Source organism: Gadus morhua, chromosome 9, assembly GCF_902167405.1.
Source record: "Gadus morhua chromosome 9, gadMor3.0, whole genome shotgun sequence".
Taxonomy (NCBI): Eukaryota; Metazoa; Chordata; class Actinopteri; order Gadiformes; family Gadidae; genus Gadus; species Gadus morhua.
In genome coordinates this window covers 23,554,787-23,579,023 of record NC_044056.1, presented here as the reverse complement: position 1 = coordinate 23,579,023, position 24,237 = coordinate 23,554,787, and the positions used below count along the sequence as shown (strand labels likewise).

Genomic DNA, 24,237 nt, shown 5'->3' with positions numbered 1-24,237 from the left:
TATGGCTTGAAGCTCATGAAAACCATAAATTCTTAGAAAATTTGAACACTAGATAAGACCAATAAAGAAATTATTTTTAAGGGCTCCTTTTGCATGAATTACTGCATCAATGCGGAGTGCAGGGGCGGCCTTCCCTACAGGCGGGTTAGGCGGCCGCCTAGAGCGCCATCTAGAGGGGGAGCGCAAAATAATGCGCCCGAAAAAAAACGAAAAAAAAAACACAATTATATATTTTTTCCCTGCTGGCGCATATTTTTGCGCCCCTTCTATATCTCCAACCAATATTTTGACATTAAAAAAAATAAATCTAACATTAGGGTAAAATGAGCCAAAAATCGAAAACGGAAGGGGAACCTACCTCCTTGGTTTCGTCAGAACATGCTAGTACTATAAGGCGTTTGGTTAGAGTGTTTTCAAGAATCGAGAATCAAGAACGAAATCAAGAAAATGAAGAGGCAAAAGCCATCCGGGGCGCAATTTTTTCCTCCGTGGATTTTATTCTTGAATTAATGTTTGTTCATCGTTGCGATCGTTGTTGTGTTTATGTGAAAGAAATGCAGTTACAGGGCAAAACAGTTTTTCAAGGTTGCAATTCAGTTTTCGTGGGGAATTAACAAACTATTTTTTTTTTTTTGCGGAGGGGGGGGGCGGAGCGCCAGGAGTGAAGCTCGCCTAGAGCGCCAAATGTGCTGGGGCCGCCCCTGGCGGAGTGGCATGGAGTCGATCAGCCTGTGGCCCTGCTGAGGTGTTAAGGAGGCCCAGGTGGCTTCGATTGCGGCGTTCAGCATTCAGCATCTGCATTTTTGGGTCTTGTGTCTCTCATCTCCCTCTTGACAACACTCCATACGTTATTCTATGGGGCTCAGATCAGGTGAGTTTGTTGGCCAATCCAGCACAGTAATCTTAGGCTCATTAAACCAGCTATTGGTACTTTTGGCAGTGTGGGCAGGTGCCAAGTCCTGCTGAAAAAGGAAATCAGCATCTCCATAAAGCTTGTCAGCAGAAGGAATCATTGAGTGCTGTTAAACATCCTGGTATGGTTTCTCTGTCTTCTGACAAATGTACTTATTGTAATTCGTTTTGGATTAAAGTGTCTGCTAAATGTAAAGGTAAATGTAATGTTGGCTGCTCCATCTCTTCTTCCTCCCCCGCATCTTAATCAATCTCTGTTCAGACCACAACCCTCCTACTCTTTTGGTGTTGTCGCACATTCATCTTTTAACTCCTGAACTGAACAACAGAAAACAGACGCGCTTTTTCCCAGTCCAAGAAAACCAAAACAGCTCAGCCCAACCCAATCCTTATGGGGTTAGTTCAGCCCAACCAAACCCTATGGGGCTGGTTCAGCCCAGTCCTTATGGGGGTTGTTCAGCACAACCAAATCCTTATGGGGTTTGTTCAGCCCAGCCTGATCCTTGAGGGTTTGGTTCAGCCCAACCCAGTCCTTATGGGGTTGGTTCAGCCCAACCCAGTCCTTATGGGGTTGGTTCAGCCCAACCCAGTCCTTATGGGATTGGTTCTTTCTAAAGGAAGGTGCTACAGCATCGAGCCCTTTCCGCAATTAATGCAATAATATAATTTATTGAAAACATGAAATATACATCCACGTTGATACAGCTTACCATTTCAGCAATTAGGCTATAACATATTTGAAAAAAGACATCCATATAAACATAGATTCATTATACCAATAATTATCTAAAAAGTTGGTACAAATATTGCTGAATAAAAAGGATTCAGTGATGAGAGTAGGTTTACATACATAGGTCTTTTACAATTATAAGAGGCCTACAACTTCTTGAATTAATCCTCTATGTTCATAACCTGATGCTTATGGTTCATAACTTTCTATTAGTTTGGGCCTACTGGTATACAATCCAACTTCAGCTCATCTAAAAATGTAGTTATGTAGGCTATTGGAAACACCACTGAGGACTCTTCGAAGGGTGACCGTGTGTGTGTGTGTGTGTGTGTGTGTATGTGTGTGTGTGCGCGTGTGTGTGTGTTTGTAGGTGTGTGTGTGTGTGTGTGTGTGTGTGTGTGTGTGTGTGTGTGTGTGTGTGTGTGTGTGTGTGTGTGTGTGTGTGTGTGTGTCTCGCTGGGAGACCCGCGGTACAGGAAATATAACTGTACTTATTCTACACCTACAATAGCAACATTCAATTCATAACATATTGAATGACGTGACTAAAATGACATTCATCATGTTTGCTTTCAACATGTTTTGGACTACAGGACTAAAGGTGGATTACAGGTGGACTAGAGGACTACAGGTGGATTACAGGTGGACTAGAGGACTACAGGTGGATTACAGGTGGCCTACAGTACTACAGGTGGGCTACAGGACTAAAGGTGGACTACAGGACTACAGGTGGACTAGAGAACTACAGGTGGACTACAGGTGGACTAGAGGACTACAGGTGGACAACAAGACTTGCTATTCCTTCTTCAGAACTGCAAAGTGAACCTTGCACGTCTTCAGACTGCTGTTGTCCCACATGTACAGCACTTGTTTGTGAGGGTAGTAGGACAGCATGGCCAGGATGCCGTTCGCTTGCCTCAAAGCATAGCTCACAGCCAGAGATACTCCTCTTTCCAAATCAAAGCCATGTGTGATCTTTTTGTCTTTCGAATCAGTGATATAAAGTATCCCATATGCAATAAATCCATTCCCCGCTTTGGATTTAGGGTACCTGGTGTGAATAATGGATGTCACAGAAAAGCTCTCATGGTTTAGTTTGGCCACTACTAAAGTCTCATCAGTGGCTGATGCAGCCATAACCCACAGACCGCTTTCATCCACCGCAAACTTATAATATGTCTTTGAGTTTTCGAACAGATATGAGCGGTGGCGATGCCTTGTGTTTTCAATAACAAGAAAGCTTGTCGTCTTGGTCTCCAAGTTGAATCTGTGCAAATAAAGCATACGCGGTGGTTAATGCTCAAGTCTAGATTGTTATCCCTAAATATGACATATAACATATAAATATAACATATCTGAAATCGAATATGAAATCCGCTCAAAGCCTCACTTGAGCAGTTTGTTTGTGCCTGCATTATGGAAGTACAGAAAGCCGTTGTAGACCACACTCCCACAGCCCTGGTAGAACTTGTCTAGGAGTGTGTTCCTTCCACCACTCTTAGGGTAGGATAAAAGGTTCGGATACTCCAATATAATTCGACCTAAGAACACAAACAAATGGGCGTTAAATCCACCGGGTCGTTAGCAAGCGATCCACAAGAACAGCTGACTGAGCCTCAGGTCACCTGAGAAGTGGACCAGCAGCCAGTAGCGCTCTTCACGCAGAGGGGCTGCGTCTGCCACCCAAGCTCCGAACGTGCTCTGCATCTGGGTGACATTCTCAAAACACGTTATGGTTCTGAGAACGTTCTCTGAGTACAAACACAAAGAACTCTTCAAAATGTGGCTCCATTGTTTTGATATCTTGGTTGTTATTATTGTTATTAACAGAAGTATTGGCAAATAATAATACCAGTTCTTTCAAACGTCCCTTTGCCAGCTTCTTTAGACGAGTCGTTGGTCTGGTGCAGACCAGGTAAGGATGAAGCTGGAACATCAAATACATTAAGAATATAATTATACGACCGTATATGATCTACTGTTCTAATTGTTTTTTTTCATTTTTAGTAGTAGTAAAAATAATCTGCACGAATAGAATCTAAAGTACATTAAATCACAGATATAATATATGGTTTAAAATAAAGATACATTTAAATGTAATGAAGAAGGTGTAAAATATGCTAACAAAATAAACAGAAAGGGTTTCCGACCAGATGTTTTATCCGTATTTTCTTTCTCCGTTCCAGTCAAGTTGTTGTTGCCCGGCAAATGGACTACAAAAGAGACGGCAGGAAAAAAATTAACCTTGGCTGTGGTTTGGATATTTTTTTGATTTAAATAGTCATTTCATATTGAATCGCATTGTTCAGTATGTAATTACTTTAACACACACACATCAAAACACACAAACACACCTGTAATGTTGAAGGGTATTGGATTTGTGTAATTTTTTTTAACAGTGTCATTGCCTTGACCTACAGTGCATTTAGTTTTTAAGTGAGACGTTGAGATTATTTTTCCCAAGTCACAGACACCAATAAGCAATTATATTGCAATATTTGGTTGAAAATCTGTGCCTAAGGCCTTAGACTTAGAGAGCAGGTAACTATATAGACCAATCAGCCTGAGTCAACAGGTGTCCTACCGGGTTCCATGGGTGTGTTTTCCTCCTCCTCAGCACTGCTCAGCCTACTGCGTGGTGCGAGGGTTGAAGAAGAAGAGGCTGGGAACGTAAAATTGGATCCAACTGATTAGGATCACCATTTTATAGCATTGTCATTCTTATTCATGGCCATCCAACTTTTCTATTATTTATATTTTTTGTTAATTTCCTGTTGACTTTAAGTATTTATAACATGAAGCCTGTAACACAAAGTACTCTTCTTCCACCTGTTCTGGTGATTTTGATTCTGCAGTGCTTTGAGCCACGGTGCCATTGCTTCGATCATGATAAGATAATTTAAAATTGATATCATGATTGGGTGGAGATTCACCTAAACTGCACATGTAAATTAACCTTAAAATAGGATGAGATACAATGTATGCATGCACAAGAGAACTGCACTGCAGGAATGGACAAAAACAAACTGAAAGATGTAGCTTATAGTATGTTCTTAATGCATTTTATTTGTCATTCTTAAAAACGGGTCATTTTTATTATCTGTTGGCTTGTAGATGTACTTAGTCCACAGCTACCTGCTCTTCACTCTTTAATAGGACTTGCATTGTCCACAGTGGGAATATCTTGTCTTCACAAAAACCCACGGTCATAAACCATCTCCTTTAGGACATCTTGTGGTCTGAATGCACGATTTCCTTTACAGGGTCAGCTCATACCTTCCAAATCCCCCGTCCCGCCGTGTTCCATGAGGATGGCTCTGTGTTCCTCCTTCTCTGCACTCTTTAGTGTTTTCTGGTGACCTGGGGTTGTAGTGGAGGAATCTGTAGAAGATGGAACCCTCAGTCATGATGTGTTATTGGTTCTTCTTTAATGACTGTTTTCAAATCAGTGATTTATCAGTTTGCATTTATCAGTTTGAAAGAGTTAAATTCAATGTTTTAAAAGACATGTTAAAATGTTATACCTGTTAAGTAATGAGCCCGGACAACAGCAGGCATAGCAGTGGGGTCATTTGAGCTGGTCTCGTTGCCTTGTTCTGAAGACAAGGCTGGTAATTCTGCAAAAACACATGGAACTTTGTCACCATAAACAAACTGTTTATCATCAACAAACTAAAACTAAAATTACTTTAGTATGTATAATAGTGTGGTTTATTTGACACTGCTGTTATGAATCTGTATTTCTTTAAAACAAGCTTGGTTCTGTGTGCTTTATAAATCACCTGTTATTTTACTAGGGCCTGCAGCATCAAGATCCAACTTTGCATTGCTTCGATTTAAATCGGTTTGTTCTGCAAGAAATTCAATAAACAAATGAATTTACATTTTCACAGAATTCTAGTCTTAATAGCACATTGTATATGCATTTTATATTGCAATCTTTAACATTTAAAAAAATCATCATTCATCATTTTTCAAAAGTAGGCTGTTACTGTTGAACATGTATAATTTATTATTTTGCTCCAATAGTTTTATCCTGCTATTTCCTATTTGAAAGGTTATCTCTTTGTATAGTGTAAGTCAGGGGTTTTCAAAGTGTGAGAGAGTGAGCCCCCCCTCAGAGAAAAAAATTCAGCTGAGCCCCCCCCACAAAAAAATGTTTGTTCTAAATAGGTTTGTGTTTTGAAAGCTACCTTAATTATTTTACACATTTTAAACATCTCTGATCATAATTTTAAAACATTTGAAACATATTTTTTAAACATTTTAAACATATTTCTGAAACATTACAACATCTTTGTGCGTTTTTAAACACATTTCTTAACACAATTTAACAACTTTATCTAAGCATGTTTTAGCTTAACCTTTTTTAAACACATTTGAACATCTTAATTTGTGTAAACTGCCAGTTTACACAGATTCATTCAGGTTCCCCGACTATGAATTTTCTGAGTCTAATCAGATCTGCCTTTTCAGTCCAGAGATTCGACTATTCGGCGGGGTTTGTTTACCGGCGTTGCTATGGTGACCTAAATTATTATAAGCAACTGAAAACGATGCCGGTTTGAAACTAAAATGTGATTCAGAAAAAAGTATAAATGCTATCAAAATTCCGTTTATATAGTATTGAAGATACAAGTGTGTAGATTTGTTTAATGGTTTGAACGATGGTAAACGGTGGAAAAATGAATGAGTTACGATGTCTAGAAGTAGGTGTATCAGAATGGGCTGACGTCTTCAATGAAAACAGCTGAAAACGAAGCGGTATGAAACTAAAACTGTGATTCTGAAGACATTTTAAATGATATCGAAATTCTGTTTAGATATTATTGAAGATACAAGTGTGTAGATTTGTTAAATGGTTTGCACGAAGATAAACGGTTGAAAATGTATTTAGTTATGTTACTTTTACAGTTGAAGTACGGGTTTCAGGGGTCTTTTCGTTGTTGTTTTTTTCTCACGTCGCGCCCCCCCTGAAGAACTCTGGCGCCCCCCAGGGGGGGCGCGCCCCACAGTTTGAAAACCACTGGTGTAAGTAATATCAATATTTGACGTATCTAAAGGATGATGGGATCTTTCTTAGAAATGACCTGTACATTTAATTGAAATGAACACTTCAAGTACCACCAGTTCAAATCAATATGAAGCAACACAACTGAACAGATAGGTGTACCGTATTCCAAGGTCGTGGTGGTTGGTTGTCCCTCAGCCCTGTTCAAGATGATTGGTTGACCTGGGCTGGCAGCAGGGGAGGCTGTGGAAGAAGATCAAACTAATTTCAAACTTACTTGTACAACATTGTTATTATTATTTATATCACATAATTGATACGATTGCACTTACTTCCACAAAGAGTTAAATGAACATTCCCACCTGTTACAATGTAAGACCTGGTGAAAGACCCATCAGAGCTGTCTTTTCCTTGGTCAGCATACATTGGTGGTAGTTCTGGAAAATAAAAATGCAACAGAAATTACAATTTTGCCCAGAACAATTCATGACCGTTTTTACTGTAAATATGACTAATAATTGCAGTGAAGTATTTCATAGTTTAGTATAATCAAATAAATATAATAATAAAATATCATTTATTATTAATAATAATAATAATAACAACAATAATAATTATAATGTATAATCCTTTATTCTTTGTTAAAAGCATGATTCTGTTATGTTGCAACTTGCTAGGGTCTGCAGCATCAAGATTCAACTCCTCATTGCTTCGATTTAAATCGGTTTTGTCTGCAACAAATTCAATAAACAAATGAATTTACATCTTCACAGAAACCTAGTCTTAATAGCTAATTTAATTATAAATCACCTGTTATGTTACTAGGGCCTGCAGCATCAAGATCCAACTTCTCATTGCTTCGATTTAAATCGGTTTGTTCTGCAAGAAATTCAATAAACAAATGAATTTACATTTTTACAGAATTCTAGTCTTAATAGCACATTGTATATTGCAATCTCTAACATTTAAAAAAATCATCATTCATCATTTTTCAAAAGTAGGCTGTTACTGTTGAACTTGCATAATTTATTATTTTGCTCCAATAGTTTTATCCTGCTATTTCCTATTTGAAAGGTTATCTCTTTGTATAGTGTACATTTTATCAATATTTGACGTATCTAAAGGAAGATGGGATCTTTCTTAGAAATGACCTGTACATTTGATTTGAAATCAACACTTCCACTACCACCAGTTCAAATCAATGTGAAGCAACAAAACTGAACAGATAGTATACCATATTCCAAGGTCGTGGTGGTTGGTTGTCCCTCAGCCCTGTTCAAGATGCTTGGTTGACCTGGGCTGGCAGCAGGGGAGGCTGTGAAAGAAAATCAAACTCATTTCAAACTGATTTGTACAACATTGTTATTATTATTTATATCACATCATTTATACGATTGCACTTACTTCCACAAAGAGTTAAATGAACATTCCCACCTGTTACAATGTAAGACCTGGTGAAAGACCCATCAGAGCTGTCTTTTCCTTGGTCAGCATACATTGGTGGTAGTTCTGGAAAATAAAAATGCAACAGAAATTACAATTTTGCCCAGAACAATTCATGACCGTTTTTACTGTAAATATGACTAATAATAGCAGTGAAGTAATTCATAGTTTAGTATAATGAACTAAATATAATAATACAATATAATTTATTATTAATAATAATAATAATAATAATAACAATAATAATTATAATGTATAATCCTTTATTCTTTCTTAAAAGCATGATTCTGTTATGTTGCTAGGGTCTGCAGCATCAAGATTCAACTTCTCATTGCTTTGATTTAAATTTGTTTGTTCTGCAACGAATTCAATAAACAAATGAATTAACATCTTCACAGAAGCCTAGTCTTAATAGCAAATTTTATTCTAAATCATCTGTTATGTTACTAGGGCCTGCAGCATCAAGATCCAACTTCTCATTGCTTCGATTTAAATCGGTTTGTTCTGCAAGATATTCAATAAACAAATGAATTTACATTTTCACAGAATTCTAGTCTTAATAGCACATTGTATATGCATTCTATATTGCAATCTCTTACATTTAATTTTAATTTTTCAAAAGTGGGTTGTTAATGTTGAAAATGCATCATTTAATATTTCGCTCCAATAGTTTTTCCTGCTATTTCCTGTTTCAAAGGTTATCTCTTTGTGTAGTGTAAATAATATCAATATTTGATTTAGCTAAAGTATGATGGGATCTTTCTTAGAAATGACCTGTACATTTAATTGAAATGAACACTTCAACTACCACCAGTTCAAATCAATATGAAGCAACACAACTGAACAGATAGGTGTACCGTATTCCAAGGTCGTGCTGGTTGGTTGTCCCTGATCCCTGTTCAAGATGCTTGGTTGACCTGGGCTGGCAGCAGGGGAGGCTGTGAAAGAAGATCAAACTCATTTCAAACATATTCGTACAACATTGTTATTATTTATATCATACGATTTATTCGATTTCATTTTCTTCCAGAAAGAGTTCAATGAAAATTCCCACCTGTTACACTGTAAGACCTGGTGAAAGACCAATCAGAGCTGTTGTTTCCTTGGTCAGCATATATTGGTGGTAGTTCTGGGAGAAAAAACGCAACAGAAATTAAAACTTTTGCCCAGAACATTGCAAGACCGTTTTACTGTAAATATGACTAATTATAGCAGTGAAGTATTTCATAGTTTGGTATAATTAACTAAATATAATAATGCAATATAATGGCATAATGATAATGTATAATCCTTTATTCTTTCTTAGAAACATGATTCTCACCTGTTTTGATAACACGTTTTCTACCGAAATCTGCATCTGTTTTAGCAACAGTGTGGTTGCGACCCTCTGAATCAAAAGATGTTTGATCTGCAATGAATCAAACACGTCTCAGGGTTCATTTTCTATCAGTTTTTCTTTACAGCAAACATTTCAGGTCATGTATTAAAGGATTACTTCACCCATTCAGAACCGGCGTTCTAACATTATAAAATCGCTTCCCTTGGCTCAGCTTTCCTGATCTAATTTTCTCCCATGATGACGTCAAATGACGTAATCTCAGGAGAACTTTTGGTGTGTTCCTGAATCCTCGGACGCCAGCCTTCCGAGTTGCACGTTTGAATTCACTTCCGGTCTCGGAGCATTCATAGAGTTCCTGTTCATCTTTGTGATTGTGAAATTGGCTAGTCATTGTTTAGTGTTAGCTACATTAGCCTCTTTAAGCAAACCAGCTCGAAAACAAACAACACAACTTTACATTGTATTGCACGCACAGCAAGACCATGCAATGTATAAATTGGTGACCGGAATAAAGTAGCAATGTAATCAAGTGTGTAAGAGCATTTCAAATCAACATTAAAATGACCTACGTGGTACAAATACAAAAAAAAAAGGATCTCTTCACGGGCGCAGCCATTTTGTCAAAAAAAATAAAATTTGTTTGACCGGTTGCCATGGTTATCTCTGTGTGGTTAATTTGCAGTTGCGGTGTTAATTGGCGATTTTGTCAGCTTACTGTTACATTAAACTGTAATCAGACAACGCGGTTATATGCTATAGACCCTAGAGTATCTGTGTTATAAAGGCTGGGACGAATTTCGAATTATAAATGTGTACACTTTATGATGTAAGTATAGACCATCGCGATTTCCATTGAAATGAATGGCGCAGTGATAATTCTTCACGAGAGCTGGTAGGTTGTGAAAAATGAATTAAACTGTAATCAGACAACGCGGTTATATGCTATAGACCAGGGCTATTCAACCTGCTTAACAAGTGGGCCAAAAAGGAAAACTACTGGTGGTTCATGGGCCGCACATACAAAACTTATAATGTCAATAAATCGAATTAAGTAAATCGTACTTAAAGTAGTGTTAACTTAATATATATAGAACTGCTAAATGGAATAAAGCAGACGCATTCCTTTCTTTTTCACTTCTAATTGCATCATGATAACAATTTTTGACCTTACATATTTTGGACACGCAACCTCTTGCGGGCCAGAAAATAAATAAGAAGGGCCGTATTCGGCCCGCGGGCCGCTAGTTGAATAGGCCTGCTATAGACCCTAGAGCAGGGGTCTGAAACTCGCGTCCCGGGGGCCAATTTAGGCCCGCGGGAGGATATTTTGTGGCCCCCTACATCAAAGTGTTAGTGCGGCCCGCGCGTTGTTGTCAAACACACAGAGTGGCTTGCCACTGTTTTTTATGACTTGTGATAGAGTGACCAGATGTCCTGGTTTTGCCGGGACAGTCCAAATTTTGAGTTGCGTGTCCTGAGTCCCGACAAAAACCAAAGGACGCTAAAATGTCCCGGTTTCCACCAACCGCCATGAAATGTCCCCTATTGTCAGCGATTACATAGCCAACGTGATCTAATTATAGCCCGATCATTAACTTAGATTGGGTAAGTTGTGCTCCTTTTTTGTGTGGAATACTTGATGACCCAGACCCTACCTCCAGTGGCCCCCAGGTAAGTTGAGTTTGAGACCCCTGCCCTAGAGTATCTGTGGTAAAGAGGCTGGTTACATCTCACCCAGATGTTACGCCTCATCTGAACAGTTGGGTATTGGAAACATATTTCCGGACCCAGAGTGAACTGGAAACGCCAGCCAAAGCCCGCCGGGAGAAACAGACGTCTGAGCATAGAGTGAGGGTTTTGTATAATTTAGTTAATTAATTAAGGGCGCCACCAGAGGGCGCCCCCGACACGTTTGCCGCCCTAGGCGATATATTTATTTTTCTTCCTCCATGGGCCCCTGACGCCGTCTTGGCCCAGTTGCAGTGCACCGGTTACAACGTCGATATTTACGCCACTAGCATAGTGTAAGTGTTTGATTTTTTACTAACACATTGGCTACAATAGTTTGGATTCCTGGGGAACATGACAATGTTGTTATCCGAAAGTAGCCGATCTTATTGGCACAGCATAGGCTTCGTTACGTTAGCTTGAAGTCAGTGTAATGCTGTATAAGCTACTTAAGGAGTCAAGCCATAATTGATCTTGCTTTGCTAATGTTGTTCTCTTTCTTTCTTAGACAGTATCGGCTTCCTGTGATGTCCAGGCCATCAGAGCTAATTACCCAGCACAAGATGGGCAGTACCGTGGCTACCAGGAGACAGTAGATGCTCAAGATGAGCTGTGACTATTTTGACTCTAGCAAACGCACCCTAAACGTTTTATTTTTGTAAATAGTTCATGTTGGTTGTTGTGATTTGTTTACTAACCCAAGTGCTGTTATACTAAAGTAGGCCTACTGTATAAGATAACGGGAGCGTGTCTTTGTTCCCCGGGTCCTATGTTCCCCAGTCTCATACAAAAGAGGGGAACATAGGACCCTTTTTTTTAAAAAAGGGTCCTATGTTCCCCGCTTTTCCCAAAAAGGGTCCTATGTTCCTCGATATAGGACCCTTTTCAAAAAAGGGGTCCTTTGTTCCCCGAGAGGGGAACATCGGACCAGGGAAACATAGGACCCTTTTTTAAAAAAAGGGTCCTATGTTCCCCGGTCTGTTACTTTTTCCACCATTACTGCCAAATTCCGGACGAAATAACCACCATTGCATGTCTTTACCTTTTGTGGAAGAGGGAGAGACGTCGGAGAACCCGACGCAGTCTATTCATAATATTGTAATGACCACGGAAGAGGCAGTGAATGAAGTATCTAATAGACAGAGATTTATAGATAGGCCTACCTAATAAACCGTTGGAACACACAAGACCAGAAACCATAGCAACGCCGGTAAACAAACCCCGAGTAGCCCAATCCCTATGAGAGCTCCCCGTGCTACGGCCATCCGGAGGCGCACAGAGCTTTTGGCCGTGATATTATCTATGGAATTATATGCTATTATATACTATTATAGAGCTCCGGGTGTCGCAAACGGCAAGAATCAATTTCTCCTCCATGCTGCGGTACACCCCGCAGGGGGGTAACTACATTTGCACGAGACCGGCTTCCTCCAACGTATTCGCTAACTTTTTAAATAAACTGCCGTCTCTCGTTTTCCGACGGCGACAACAACATGACTATTGTCTCCTTATAATTCCGGATCACGGCCCCCGGGAAATGTCTCGAGCATGCGCAGAACGCAAAATCCAAATCCATGCGATCCGACCCGATGCATGCACACTAAATTCGACTAATAATCTAGGTGTCTTAATTCGACTATGAGTAGCCTAACTCGATTCGATTCGATTATAGTTTGACTAAGGTGTATGCATTTTAATAATCCAATCATAGTTGGACTAACCCAATAATTCGATTTTCTGGAGGGTCATGTAAACGCACTGAGAGTCACGTTATTTAATCTATTCATTCGTGATCTGGGACACGTAATTTCAATTTTTTCGTGCCAAAAAGCATACATTTCTAACAATATGACAGCTTTTGCCCACCCGTTTCTTTTTTCGCCTTTGATTCTGAGAAATTGTGACAATTCATGGATATATTTAATGCAGGTGTGCTGCTCTGTAGGCAAACCGCGATGCAAAAAAGGTAGCTGCTTCATCTCTTCTTTTTAGAATGAGTTTGAAATTTGTGCTTTTGCCACAAAAAAAAATTTAATTACGTGTCCCAGATCACGAATGAATAGATTAAATGACGTGACGTGACAGTGTCACGTATTTCCATGAGACTGGGTTGAAGGTAAACACTTATTTCAAATGGGGAGAAAATGTTGAGTACAAATACTTGATATGCTGAGCTACTGTAATTAGCAAATGTTTTTATGCCGTACGGTAATATACAAATGATGCGTTTGAAGAAAACGAGGGCAGTCTAAACTAGTCAACGTATCACGGGGATGGAGTGGCGAAGTCACTCCCCTTCCGGTAGAGCCCATGGGACCTATGAGATCGAAAATATGAATGGGTTTCAATGGAGAGAAAGTAACTATTTTCTGGTCACAGTCTTTATATGCCCCGGATTATACATATGTTGTTTGTGGATTTAAATGATGTAATTTTACCGCAATGCACTGTGGAAGTTGGAGGATTTCTTACTATTGAGCCAGAGAGAAACTTTCTGCCTTTTCTCAGGCTAGCATGAACCGATTTGCACATTTATAATACATATAATTATGTACTTCATATAACCTTCATATCTCCATCGGTGAAGTATCCCCTTAAGAACAGAATATCTTATATTTGCAACTTATATGTAATACATTGATTTTACAAAATGAAAGTAGACTATTATTTGTCTTGAGGGTGTAGCTACTGGGAGAAAAGGTTTTATTTCATTCAGTTAACTAAATATACCTGTCTTTATTTGAAACCTTAACAAAACAAGCAAGGCTTGTCAACTCAATTAATTTGTAAAACATTTCTCTACACTACGTCTTGATGTACAATAATGTAGCTGTAGTTATGATTCATAAGGGACACTGAGTGGTAGATGTCCTACCATGCTCCATGACCTTGAGTTCCTCCTGGGGCCTGGGTGTACTAGATGAGTCTGTTGAAGCCAACTGAATAAGAACCCATTTGACCAACTGACCCACAGACACATTCCCCTGAATGGAACGGGCCCCCATGGTTGTGTTCTGTATCGTCTGTAGGGGCCCGACCTCACTGGGAGGGGCTTCAGGACCTTCTGCACCCCACAGACAAGGAGGACCTATGAGGAGGACAATTTAGAAGTCATGTAGTTTAGGCGGTCAGCAGCGGATCCCATGACCCAGTGTTCATGATGAGTAATGATCATGAGTGACAGCTCCTCTTGTATGTTTGATCACCTGACATGCTGGACAAGATTCCAAATTAGATGAGCAGAATAATGTATGAACGCGGTGAACACATAACCCCCACATAGATAGTGTATGGGTAAGGGTAATTTCTGCCGCTGAATCTAAATATAAAATATGTAGTTTGATGATGTTGTGAAGTAGATTAGGATGATAGGAGTTGATGTCTTTAGCACCATTGCCGGGGACAATATATCAGACATGACTCAACAGTCAACTACCCAAATAGCTGTAGATAATGTTATGTATGTTAATATTACTACACAATAGGCGAATTACAAAGTACCCTTCCGAAATAGCTTAACTAAAATGTAAATAAACCAGAAGTCCCATATTGCAAAATGCTCAGAATGAATTAAAAGGACCTTCTGCATCCCCTGGACCAGAGGATATACGAAGAGGCCAATTCGGAAGTCAAGTCACAAAAGATAACGCACCCTATAGGTGAATTGGAAACCTAACGTTTTGGAGACCTGCTTACCGGGGATTTATATAGGTGTAATGGGAAAACTATATTTTCACATTCTGTTCCTGTGACAGCCATTTGTGCAACGTGCCTTTTCGCTGACACCCAAGCGGTGGTCAAGGGTCAAAGGGTCTAACTGAGAAGCCACTATGAGACCCCACATTATATTTGTCAATGATCAAATCAAATAATGTTTACTTAAAGGACAGAGTTTCCTGTATTCTCAGTAAGTAGAAGAATGCATAAGGGGATCTCTGCTCCCTTGTTCCCTGTAACGTTGGATAATGTTAGGAACAGGTAGAGTGGCTAAACAGTGCAAGGAATAGGAGACAGAGCTTAGATGATGAAGGGGAACAACATGATGGATTTTTCCATCACACATCATGTTGGGAGCAGAGCTGTTGTGAGCACCTCTGAGACCTGTGCCAATGTATAATAAGTCCTTGCTTTGTCAATGCATAGGACTTCAGCTTGCGGACCTCTTGGAGGGACGCAGGGTGATTTCCAATTTGGGGACTTCTTCTTGGGGAGCTCTTGGAGAGATGCAGGGAGGACTACCATCTGAGGCCTTGGATCATTGTTTGTTCGTTTTATGGATTATTGTTAGTTCGTTGTATGATCATTGTATGTTAGTGTATCGTTATTACCCAAATATATAACCATAATTTTTATAAGTTCGGATTACTCTTTATTCTATCAAGTTGGTCAGGTATGATTGACTTGGTCCGAAATTCCAACAACAATCGGCATTCCATATTTTTTTTTTTTTAAAGGCATCCAGAATAATGATGCCTTAACCCTAAAATAACAATATCCGCAGATACACTGTGAACACATAATGACAGAGAATCTCCTATACAGCTAGGAGTCAAAGTCTAACAACAGAATCAAGAAGAATCAGCAGCTGGTGAGAAGCAGAGGGGATATTTATATTGCAAGGAAGTGCTAACAGTGATTGAATAATTGCTAAATGATTTTTGACTTCTCAGTTGAGAACTGCAGACATACATTCCATACTATGCGGTGCTGGGTGTGCAGATTGACGAGGGCAAGAAGCCACAACTTTTTTCTATAAGCAATGCAAACGCACTTCCCGGAGCTGAGCACGGGAACAGCTAATGGACGAGGCTGCGCTACGACTGTGACACTGGTACAGAAATTATCCATCAATCCTAGATTGTTGTAGGTGATTCATGGTTTCTGCCGCAGTAATCTCTCCTGCATGTAATATGTATTGCCTCCAACGTGTCATTGCGGATTTTGTGATTCGGCAATCATCGTCAGCGGAGGTCTCACCTGTTGAACCAGTATCTCCTTTAGGTCCTTGTTCTCCCTTTTCCCCAGGTGAACCTGGCAATCAGACAAAAGGCAAGCTTGATGTGATGATGTCTGTTGGTTTAGAATATCAGCATCATTTACGAAGGTCAACATGATGAGATTATTCGCTGCTTTTTAAAAACTTGTTTTTATAACTGTAGAACATTTCTGACTATGCTTTCCTCTGCCCTTGTTTGTTTATACTATTTCTCCAAGTTACCTCGGCAAGCAGAATTGTTTATTAAGGTAGATGGGATTCAACTGTGTATTTCTGTACCTCATCAGGTATCGTTCTGATTCAAGTATCAATCCATAGAGTGCATTTTAATTCATTGAAGTCTGATAAACCCATTCTTTATCCATGTTAACTTCAGTTCAAGGGAATATCCTCCTGACAGAATACACGTTCAATGTGATGAGGCCGTGAGTCCTCATGAGTCCTTGATTTCCTACCCAACTTTAATACTCTGTTTATGCCCAACATTCAAACTGTTTACAGTTGAAAGGATTTGTTGTCTCTTTGGAGAATGATCCAGATTGGTAGGTACAATTACCCCTTGGCCTTAGCAGGCAAGTCAGGACAGAGAGCAAGGCTAGGGCGTATAACAGATGTATACCGCAAAGGGCGGGGAGGACACTGAAACAGATTGGTGCTCCAGGAATCTCCCCCCCCCCCGGTCATTCTGTGCAGAGCGACCTCAGTCTTACACGACCGCCATTAGAGCAAAGCAGGTCTAACCTCTTTTTCCCCGCTTGCCGTCCAATCCTGGCATGCCATCCCGTCCTTTCAAACCGTCTTTCCCACGCTCACCTGAATGAAGTCAAACCATTATCACTCATTCATTCTGATGGCGTTAAATACATTATTCACGGGTTGAATATGAATGAATAAAGACTCATTGATAATACCTGGTTGTCCAGGGGGGCCTGAGATTGAAAAAAAATTGTAATGAATAATAGCATATAACTGCAGTACAAACACTCAACAATTGTATGGAACGTTTATTTGTATACCTGTCAAACAAATCCCTCTGGAGCTGTTACAAAGATCCAAGAAGAGTTTGAGCTGAAACAGATCAAATCCCAGATGCAGTCAGCTGACCGTGTTTCACAGGGATTCAAGTCAATTGCCTACTGTTCAGTACAAAATATGTTCTTATTTTGTGTGAGTAGTGTAATGAGTAGTGGGGAATGTATGGAATTCCTAGCACCTTCAATAAGGAATATCTCTTATTACTATTCCAAACAATTTGAGCAGATAACTGGACTATAGAGTCTGCTGGATCGAGAGATCAACAGAAGGAGGCAAATACATTTGAGTATTATACTTCACAGCCAGCTCTTGCGGCCCACTTATGGTCAACAGCTCTTGTGTTAGAGATTGAAGCTTCTCTACACATCAAGAACATCCTTACTGTACCAATAGCAATATATTGTTCCACCTTCTTCTGACTAATATACTGTCAGAAGAAGGAGACGCATAAAGCGTCTGCTAAATGCCCTCAATGGAAATCGAAATGTAAATCAAGAACTTCAAGTCAAGTCAGTCCAGTGGATGAAGGTGGGCCTCCTTACCGGCACCCTGGAGTACGTCATCATCATCAGAGCATCCTGGTGGTCTCCTCCAGGGGCCTCGGCCCCCCGCCGCCTCCTGCTGTGATGCAGCGGCTCCGGGGGATCCGTGTGTCGGGGTCCGCCCTCCATGGCCTCCAGCCGTGCCTCCAGCCGGGCCACGTGCTGTGTTAGGTCCCTGTGCCCAAGCAGCAGGCACACCAGCCCCCCGGACCCAAGGAGCAGCAGTGCCGCCATGCCCAGCAGCAGCCCCCGCAGAGCCCACGGCAGCACCCCGTACTGCCTGTCCTTCATGCTTGTTTTGGTTGTTCCTCCCTGGCTGCTGAGCAGCTCGCGGTACTCTGAGGCGTGGTCCAACAAGGGCGGGCACAAATCACAACCCCGCACAAACAGTTTCATATCTGAGAGACGTGCCAATGATTGAGACAAATGTCAGCCGCCAGCTATGCGGTGGCTGTTGGAGGAATGAGAAGAAAAAAAGGCATAATGACTCTTCAGAGACATGATGTGTTGCGCAACTTTCCCACATCTGGGGAACTATGACCATTCATAAGCCCCCGATGCACATGTTCAACATTTTTACATATTTTCCACAGTGGCATTTTGATGGAGACAGTATGATATACTTATGTTCACACGGATGTTCTATAACAGCCAGTATTAATACATTCAACCACAACAACGTTCAAACAATGAATCACTTTGTGCGACTTCACAGGAATCAGGGAGTTTATCAGGACCTTCACAATACATCATTAATTTGCAAAAAATGGCTAAAGAATTCTATTTTTTATTAGCTTTATATAATAATAATAATAATAATAATATAGTAACAAAATATGTGGGAGAGATTGGGATCAACACGTATGACGGGTTGATCATCTCCTGTCGGTTGTGCCAACTTGTAGACAAAACATGATCTTTTGGATTTCGTTTCTATGACAACTAGGAGAGAATGCTTAACTTTGCTATAAAATAAACACCCTAACACTGAACCGTCTTGCAACATATTGCAGATAGGCATTACTTCTATGATAACTTCTTCATCTCCCTGTGTACCTTCAAGTGCATCAACTTATTGATGATCAGAGACGTCATGTGAACACACACATATATATATATAGAGAGAGAGAGAGACCAATTGATAGTGTTTTGAATGGGAAATGGCTCATTCAACTATTTTAAAAAAAGTGACATCACTTCTTTGTTTTCTGTCTTTGTCCTAGCATGAATGGCTGAGGAAAACCAAGCATCTATTTAGCATGGGTCAGCCAGACCCAGCTAATTATTTTCCCTTGAAAGAGCTCTCCACTTTAAAAATGGGACATTGGGAGGGAGGTCTTCTCTCTTCTATGAACCAAATCAAAAGATGTGAGCCTGTCTTAAAATGTGAATTACGATGATTAGAGAAGAAAGGCTGAGTATTCCTATGAGTAACGATAAAGAGCCTTTGTTCATCTTGAAGCTTCACTTCCTGGAAGTTGTCTTTTTTTTCTCAGGCTTTGTGTGTTCAGTTTTATGTCCATCCATTTCCATTTGGGCCGCGACCCAAAATTAGTTATGTTGTTCCTAAGCAACGGTGAAGTAGATGCTTAACCAGGGGATTTATAAGCCCTTAGTCCCTCTGGGATTTATTTGGTGGGGTAGAAGGATCCTCACGCAGGTGGCCCATTGCAGAAACAGCAGCTTCTAGCACAAGGATTATTGTAGAACATGAAAGGTAAATATTCTCTTTTTTTTCACTTTTAACATTTCCAAAAAACACAACATTTGTAATCAGTTAAGTGGAGTTAAGTATAAAGTACAGACGATGCATTGTTTTTGATCATATCAATCTTGGAAAACTCAAGGTTGCAAAGGCAACTGCAAGGGAAAAATGGCATTAGTATGTCTACTAATATGCTACACCTTGGAACCAAAGGGTGGTGATTTGAAAAAGCAGCCCGCCGTGGGTGTGTTATAGTTCCACTGGATGCACCTCGCAGCACCCTGCTCCTGAAGGCCAGGGCAGATAAAAAGGCAAAGGTCTCCAGAGGCCAAGGCTGTCATCGGATCTTTCCGGGGTTGTCATTTAGTTTGGACTAAATGGATAAGCCCTGTTAACTCCCGGCGCTAGCAGCCAGCCCTGGTTTGTTATTGTTTTTGGTTGAGGCTCATCTCCGGCTAAACCGGTTTGCGTATAATTAGAGGAGTGAAGGAGAGCGGCTGTCAGGTGTGTTCCAGACAGGGAAGTGATGTCTGTGGGGTCCCCGGTCACGCACCCCGCAGCAGAGGGCTCTGTGTCCGGAGCCACCGGCGGGATGCTGCTGCTGCTGTGCCTGCTGCTCTGGGCCGCCTGGAGCCGGAGGAGAACCGGCCCTCCATCGCTGCCCGGTAAGACCCCTCTGAGACCATCCTTCAGGGCTCAGCTCAGCTCTCCGGCACGACTAATAAATACATTATGTTACTATATATAGAGAATAATGACTACCAGCAAATCAATACAAGAATCTTCACCCTCTTCCTTGGGAACCTATGAGGCGACCAGAGGGCTCTGTTCATCAACTCATTTAATCCCCACCCCTTATTAGTCATTTATTATTAATAAACAAATAAGTATTAGTTTATTTGTTATTTATTACTAAGTTATTACTCATAATCTATGGTTTATTAGTAAGTTATTACTAATAAACTAATATTAGTACTGGTTTATTAGTAAGTTATTTGTAATAGACTAATTATTAGTTTATTTGTAAGTTATTGGTAAGTTATTAGCAAGAAATGCACCCTCCACTTTGCACATGTCATATAAAGAGGCAAGTGTACTTGTAAAACACCGGGATGTACTGCATACTTGTAAAGGAATCTTTTCCTGTAGGGATATTGTCCTCCTCAATGAGACCTGAGCACAGAGCGACAGAGAACCTGCTAGAAGCAGCACACAGGCTTTGGTCCAGAGACCTTGTGCGAGGGCAGTTGGTCTGGGGTTGACAGGGTAGACTGGCTCCTGAGTCCTGAGTATGTCCCGCTGTCAGGGCCAGCGTTCTGCGGCGGGATCGGGCCCCTCCTGTCCTACTGCAGGTTCATGTGCACCGGGATAGGAACTGCCAGCAACTACTACAACGAAAAGTATGGCAGCCTGGTGCGCGTCTGGATCAACGGAGAGGAGACACTCATCCTCAGCAAGCAAGTTTACTTTGACCACTGTTCATGAGTTGGCCTACATAAGGTGTCTACATGGTATATATATACCATGTAGACACCTTCGGCGAATATTTGTTAATTAAAATACATATGGTGTATACATCCTGATTGTTTATGAGGCTATATATATATATATATATATATATTGCATGTTCATGAGATGATCTACATATATGGTGTACGTATCCTGAATGTTGTGGTGTGTATATATGAGGTTAGTAATGTGTGGTCATAATAGCCTGTGGTCCTGAGCAGGTCCACTGCGGTGTACCACGTCCTGAAGAGTGCTCACTACACTGCCCGCTTCGGCAGCAAAAGGGGGCTAGAATGCATCGGCATGGAAGGCAGAGGGATCATCTTCAACAGCGACGTTCCCCTCTGGAAGAAAGTGAGGGCATATTTTTCTAAAGGTGAGCCGGCCATGCCTCAGAAGATAGATCTAGTGTATGTTGTAGTGGATTCAAGACACATAGTTGGCCAAAAAAAGAATATCCCATCTCTTTTTCGCTCGTTGCACAGACATGCACCCCTGCTTGCTTACTCGCTTGCATGCAGAGACGTCAGTTCTTCAATTCAGAGAAACTCAAAGAAACTAACCACCACGTCAGATTGCCTGTTGTTGTGTTATGGTGGGCTTGCCTCCACAGCTCTGACTGGCCCCGGGCTCCAGAGAACCGTGGGGATCTGTGTTCGCTCCACGGCAGAGCACCTGGACCGGGTGCAGGAGATGACGGACGCCTCCGGCCACGTGGACGTCCTGAACCTGCTGAGGTGCATCGTGGTTGACATCTCTAACCGGCTGTTCCTCAGGGTGCCCCTGGATGGTCAGTAGCAGAGCCCCCCCTCAGCCAGACGTTAAGGTCTCTGTTTAGAGGGTTTTATAAAGGAGGAAGATGATTACAACTGAGTACAATACAACTTATGTTTACCTAATAAGGCTTAGCTACTATAATAGACCTGATCTTTACATTACATTTATTTTTCATTTTATAGAAAAGTTTCTGTGTACGCTTTGTAGTGTATATTTCAGTTAGTAATTCATTTCTTGGGATTAATAACATTAATTTATTCTAATCTTTCTCAATTCAGAGAAGGAGCTTCTATTGAAGATTCACAACTACTTTCAGACCTGGCAATCAGTTCTGATCAAGCCCGAACTGTTCTTCAAATTCGGATGGTTTACCAATAAGCACAAGAAAGCAGCGTAAGGCCTTTGCACAGCTCAGGTATTGATGATTCTTGAAGCTCATGCATTTCATGGGTTTGTTTGTCAACAGGAAAGAACTCCAGGATGAAATTGAGAAACTGATTGAGATGAAAAGGAAGACACTGGCTGAATCTGAAAAGCTGGATGATCACCATGACTTCACGTCAGAACTCATCTTCGCTCAGGTCTCAATAACATGACACCGTTTGTCCACAGTCTTTTTTTGGTCTTATTCTGAAAATCCGGAAACCTTTCAGTAAAAGTGTTATGACAACATTTCAAAACCATAGCCCATAATTCAGAGATCTCCCTCGCCCCTATCAGGAATGTCCGACCATCCCAGTGTTGAGAAACCCTGCACTAAACCCTGTAAGGCCCACAATGCAAATAAGCCTTAGGGCTTTATTGTGTCATCCCTGACTATCTATATTGCTATAATGTATGCCACAGGTTGTTGTTTCATATTTTTGTGCAAAGAGGGGTCAAATGAAATCAATCAACCAGACAGTATCAGCCCATGTCCTGGGTTTGGTTAACATCTGGATGTCTCGTGTTCCTTCTCTCAATTTTCCAGAACCATGGTGAGCTGTCGGGAGATAACGTCAGACAGTGTGTGCTGGAGATGGTGATCGCAGCCCCAGACACACTGTCCGTCAGCCTGTTCTTCATGCTCATGCTGCTCAAGCAGAACCCCGAGGTGGAGCTGATGCTGGTGGAGGAGATGCTCCAGGAATTAGGTGAAGCTCTTCTGGCTAACATCACCAACATCTGCAGTCTACAGGTCAAACTATCACAGCAAGGCAAGCCTATACAGTCCAATGACTCCTTGATTGCATTGTGATAATCAGGCAGCAAGGAGGTGGAGCACATGGACTTCCAGAATCTGAAGGAGCTGGAGAAATTCATCAACGAGTGTCTGAGGTTCCACCCCGTGGTGGACTTCACCATGCGCAAGGCACTGGAGGACGACGTCATCGACGGCACCAGAATCGCCAAGGGAACCAACATCATCCTCAACATGGGCCTCATGCACCGCACCGACTTCTTCCCCAAACCAAACGAATTCAGCCTGGAGAACTTTGACAAATTGGTGAGTACGGAGAGAGTTATGAACGAAGGACAGAAACCCAGAGTCCAATTTATTGCATGGGTGGAGGCATCTCTCTCTCTCCTCTCACTGCAGGTGCCCAGTCGGTACTTCCAGCCTTTTGGCAGCGGTCCACGCTCTTGCGTGGGCAAGCACATCGCCATGGTGATGATGAAGGCCGTGCTGGTGACTCTGTTGACCCGCTTCACGGTGTGCCCACGGCGGGGCTTCAGCCTCAGTACCCTCCAACAGACCAACAACCTGTCTCAGCAGCCCGTGGAGGACGAGCGAGGTCTCGCCATGCGGTTCATCCCCAGGCCCGGCCGGTGGACCACGCCCACCTCCCCAACGACCGCTGATCAATAGAATGAGGCAGCATGAACCAAGCAGCCATTTTGGTTCCCTGTTGGGTCTCAACAGGGGGCAACTGAAATCCTAATACCGCTGGTTAAAATTACAATAGCAACAATTTGGGGATACAGGAGACTGCTATTTGTCAATTTAAAATGAGCTTGAAATAGGAGATTTTGTTTTCTAAGTTTATTTCCAATTATTTCGATTTTCTGTCATTTCATTTAAAAACATCATTTAAAAACATATTACTGGTACTTACTTAATAAAACTCATATCTTAAACGTATCCTCTTTTCACATTGTTTTTTATGTGAACATAATTTAAGATGAATTCATCCATGGGTTACCCATTGACAAACTTTTTGCTACCATAAACGGCTGTGGTTCCATTAGCAACTTCAGCACTGTAATCAATGTGTATGGCATTGAATTTTTCTTTCTAAAGCCAAATAATGGTATGATAAAGAGGTGAATCTGTTGGTTTTTCTTTCTTTGGATGTTAATGTAAGATAAGTAATGTGTTTCATCCTAATATTACTGACTCGGAAGACTATAATTGGACTGCATGAATAAAATACAGAATTTGTAATTCTAAGAAATGTTACGAACTTCTCGGATCATTTTCAGATTTCCAGGGGGCGTTATCAACAGCAGCAAACCAAAATTCTTCTTCG

At 41.1% G+C, this 24,237-nt stretch overlaps 2 protein-coding genes across 4 annotated transcripts; one reads left to right on the top strand and one right to left on the bottom strand.

Moving 5' to 3' along the window:
• Positions 1-473: 473 nt before the first annotated feature.
• On the bottom strand, positions 474-18,172 carry LOC115551422 (gliomedin). 2 transcript variants are annotated; one of them, XM_030367142.1, is made up of 23 exons: positions 17,737-18,171; positions 17,176-17,227; positions 17,071-17,088; positions 16,901-16,972; positions 16,141-16,194; positions 14,039-14,251; positions 9,418-9,504; positions 9,151-9,225; positions 8,954-9,034; positions 8,088-8,162; positions 7,888-7,968; positions 7,464-7,532; positions 7,016-7,090; positions 6,816-6,896; positions 5,425-5,493; positions 5,167-5,259; positions 4,919-5,023; positions 4,227-4,304; positions 3,793-3,855; positions 3,495-3,569; positions 3,268-3,393; positions 3,033-3,183; positions 474-2,909 (listed from the first exon to the last, which is right to left on the bottom strand). In XM_030367142.1, exons 1-23 carry the CDS (start codon positions 18,130-18,132, stop codon positions 2,438-2,440), a joined length of 2,661 nt encoding a protein of 886 aa, XP_030223002.1. In that variant the 5' UTR covers positions 18,133-18,171; the 3' UTR covers positions 474-2,437. The 2 variants fall into 2 exon arrangements, with proteins under 2 accessions (XP_030223002.1, XP_030223003.1); XM_030367143.1 differs by lacking the exon at positions 7,464-7,532 and having other exon boundaries at positions 17,737-18,172.
• Positions 18,173-19,378: 1,206 nt separating this feature from the next.
• On the top strand, positions 19,379-23,849 carry cyp19a1b (cytochrome P450, family 19, subfamily A, polypeptide 1b). 2 transcript variants are annotated; one of them, XM_030365959.1, is made up of 10 exons: positions 19,379-19,453; positions 19,946-20,106; positions 20,748-20,898; positions 21,172-21,326; positions 21,564-21,740; positions 22,006-22,120; positions 22,194-22,308; positions 22,698-22,860; positions 22,972-23,213; positions 23,307-23,849. In XM_030365959.1, the coding sequence occupies exons 2-10, from the start codon at positions 19,968-19,970 to the stop codon at positions 23,574-23,576; spliced, it is 1,527 nt and encodes a 508-aa protein (XP_030221819.1). In that variant the 5' UTR covers positions 19,379-19,453; positions 19,946-19,967; the 3' UTR covers positions 23,577-23,849. The 2 variants fall into 2 exon arrangements, with proteins under 2 accessions (XP_030221819.1, XP_030221818.1); XM_030365958.1 differs by having other exon boundaries at positions 22,972-23,849.
• The last annotated feature ends 388 nt before the right edge of the window (positions 23,850-24,237 follow it).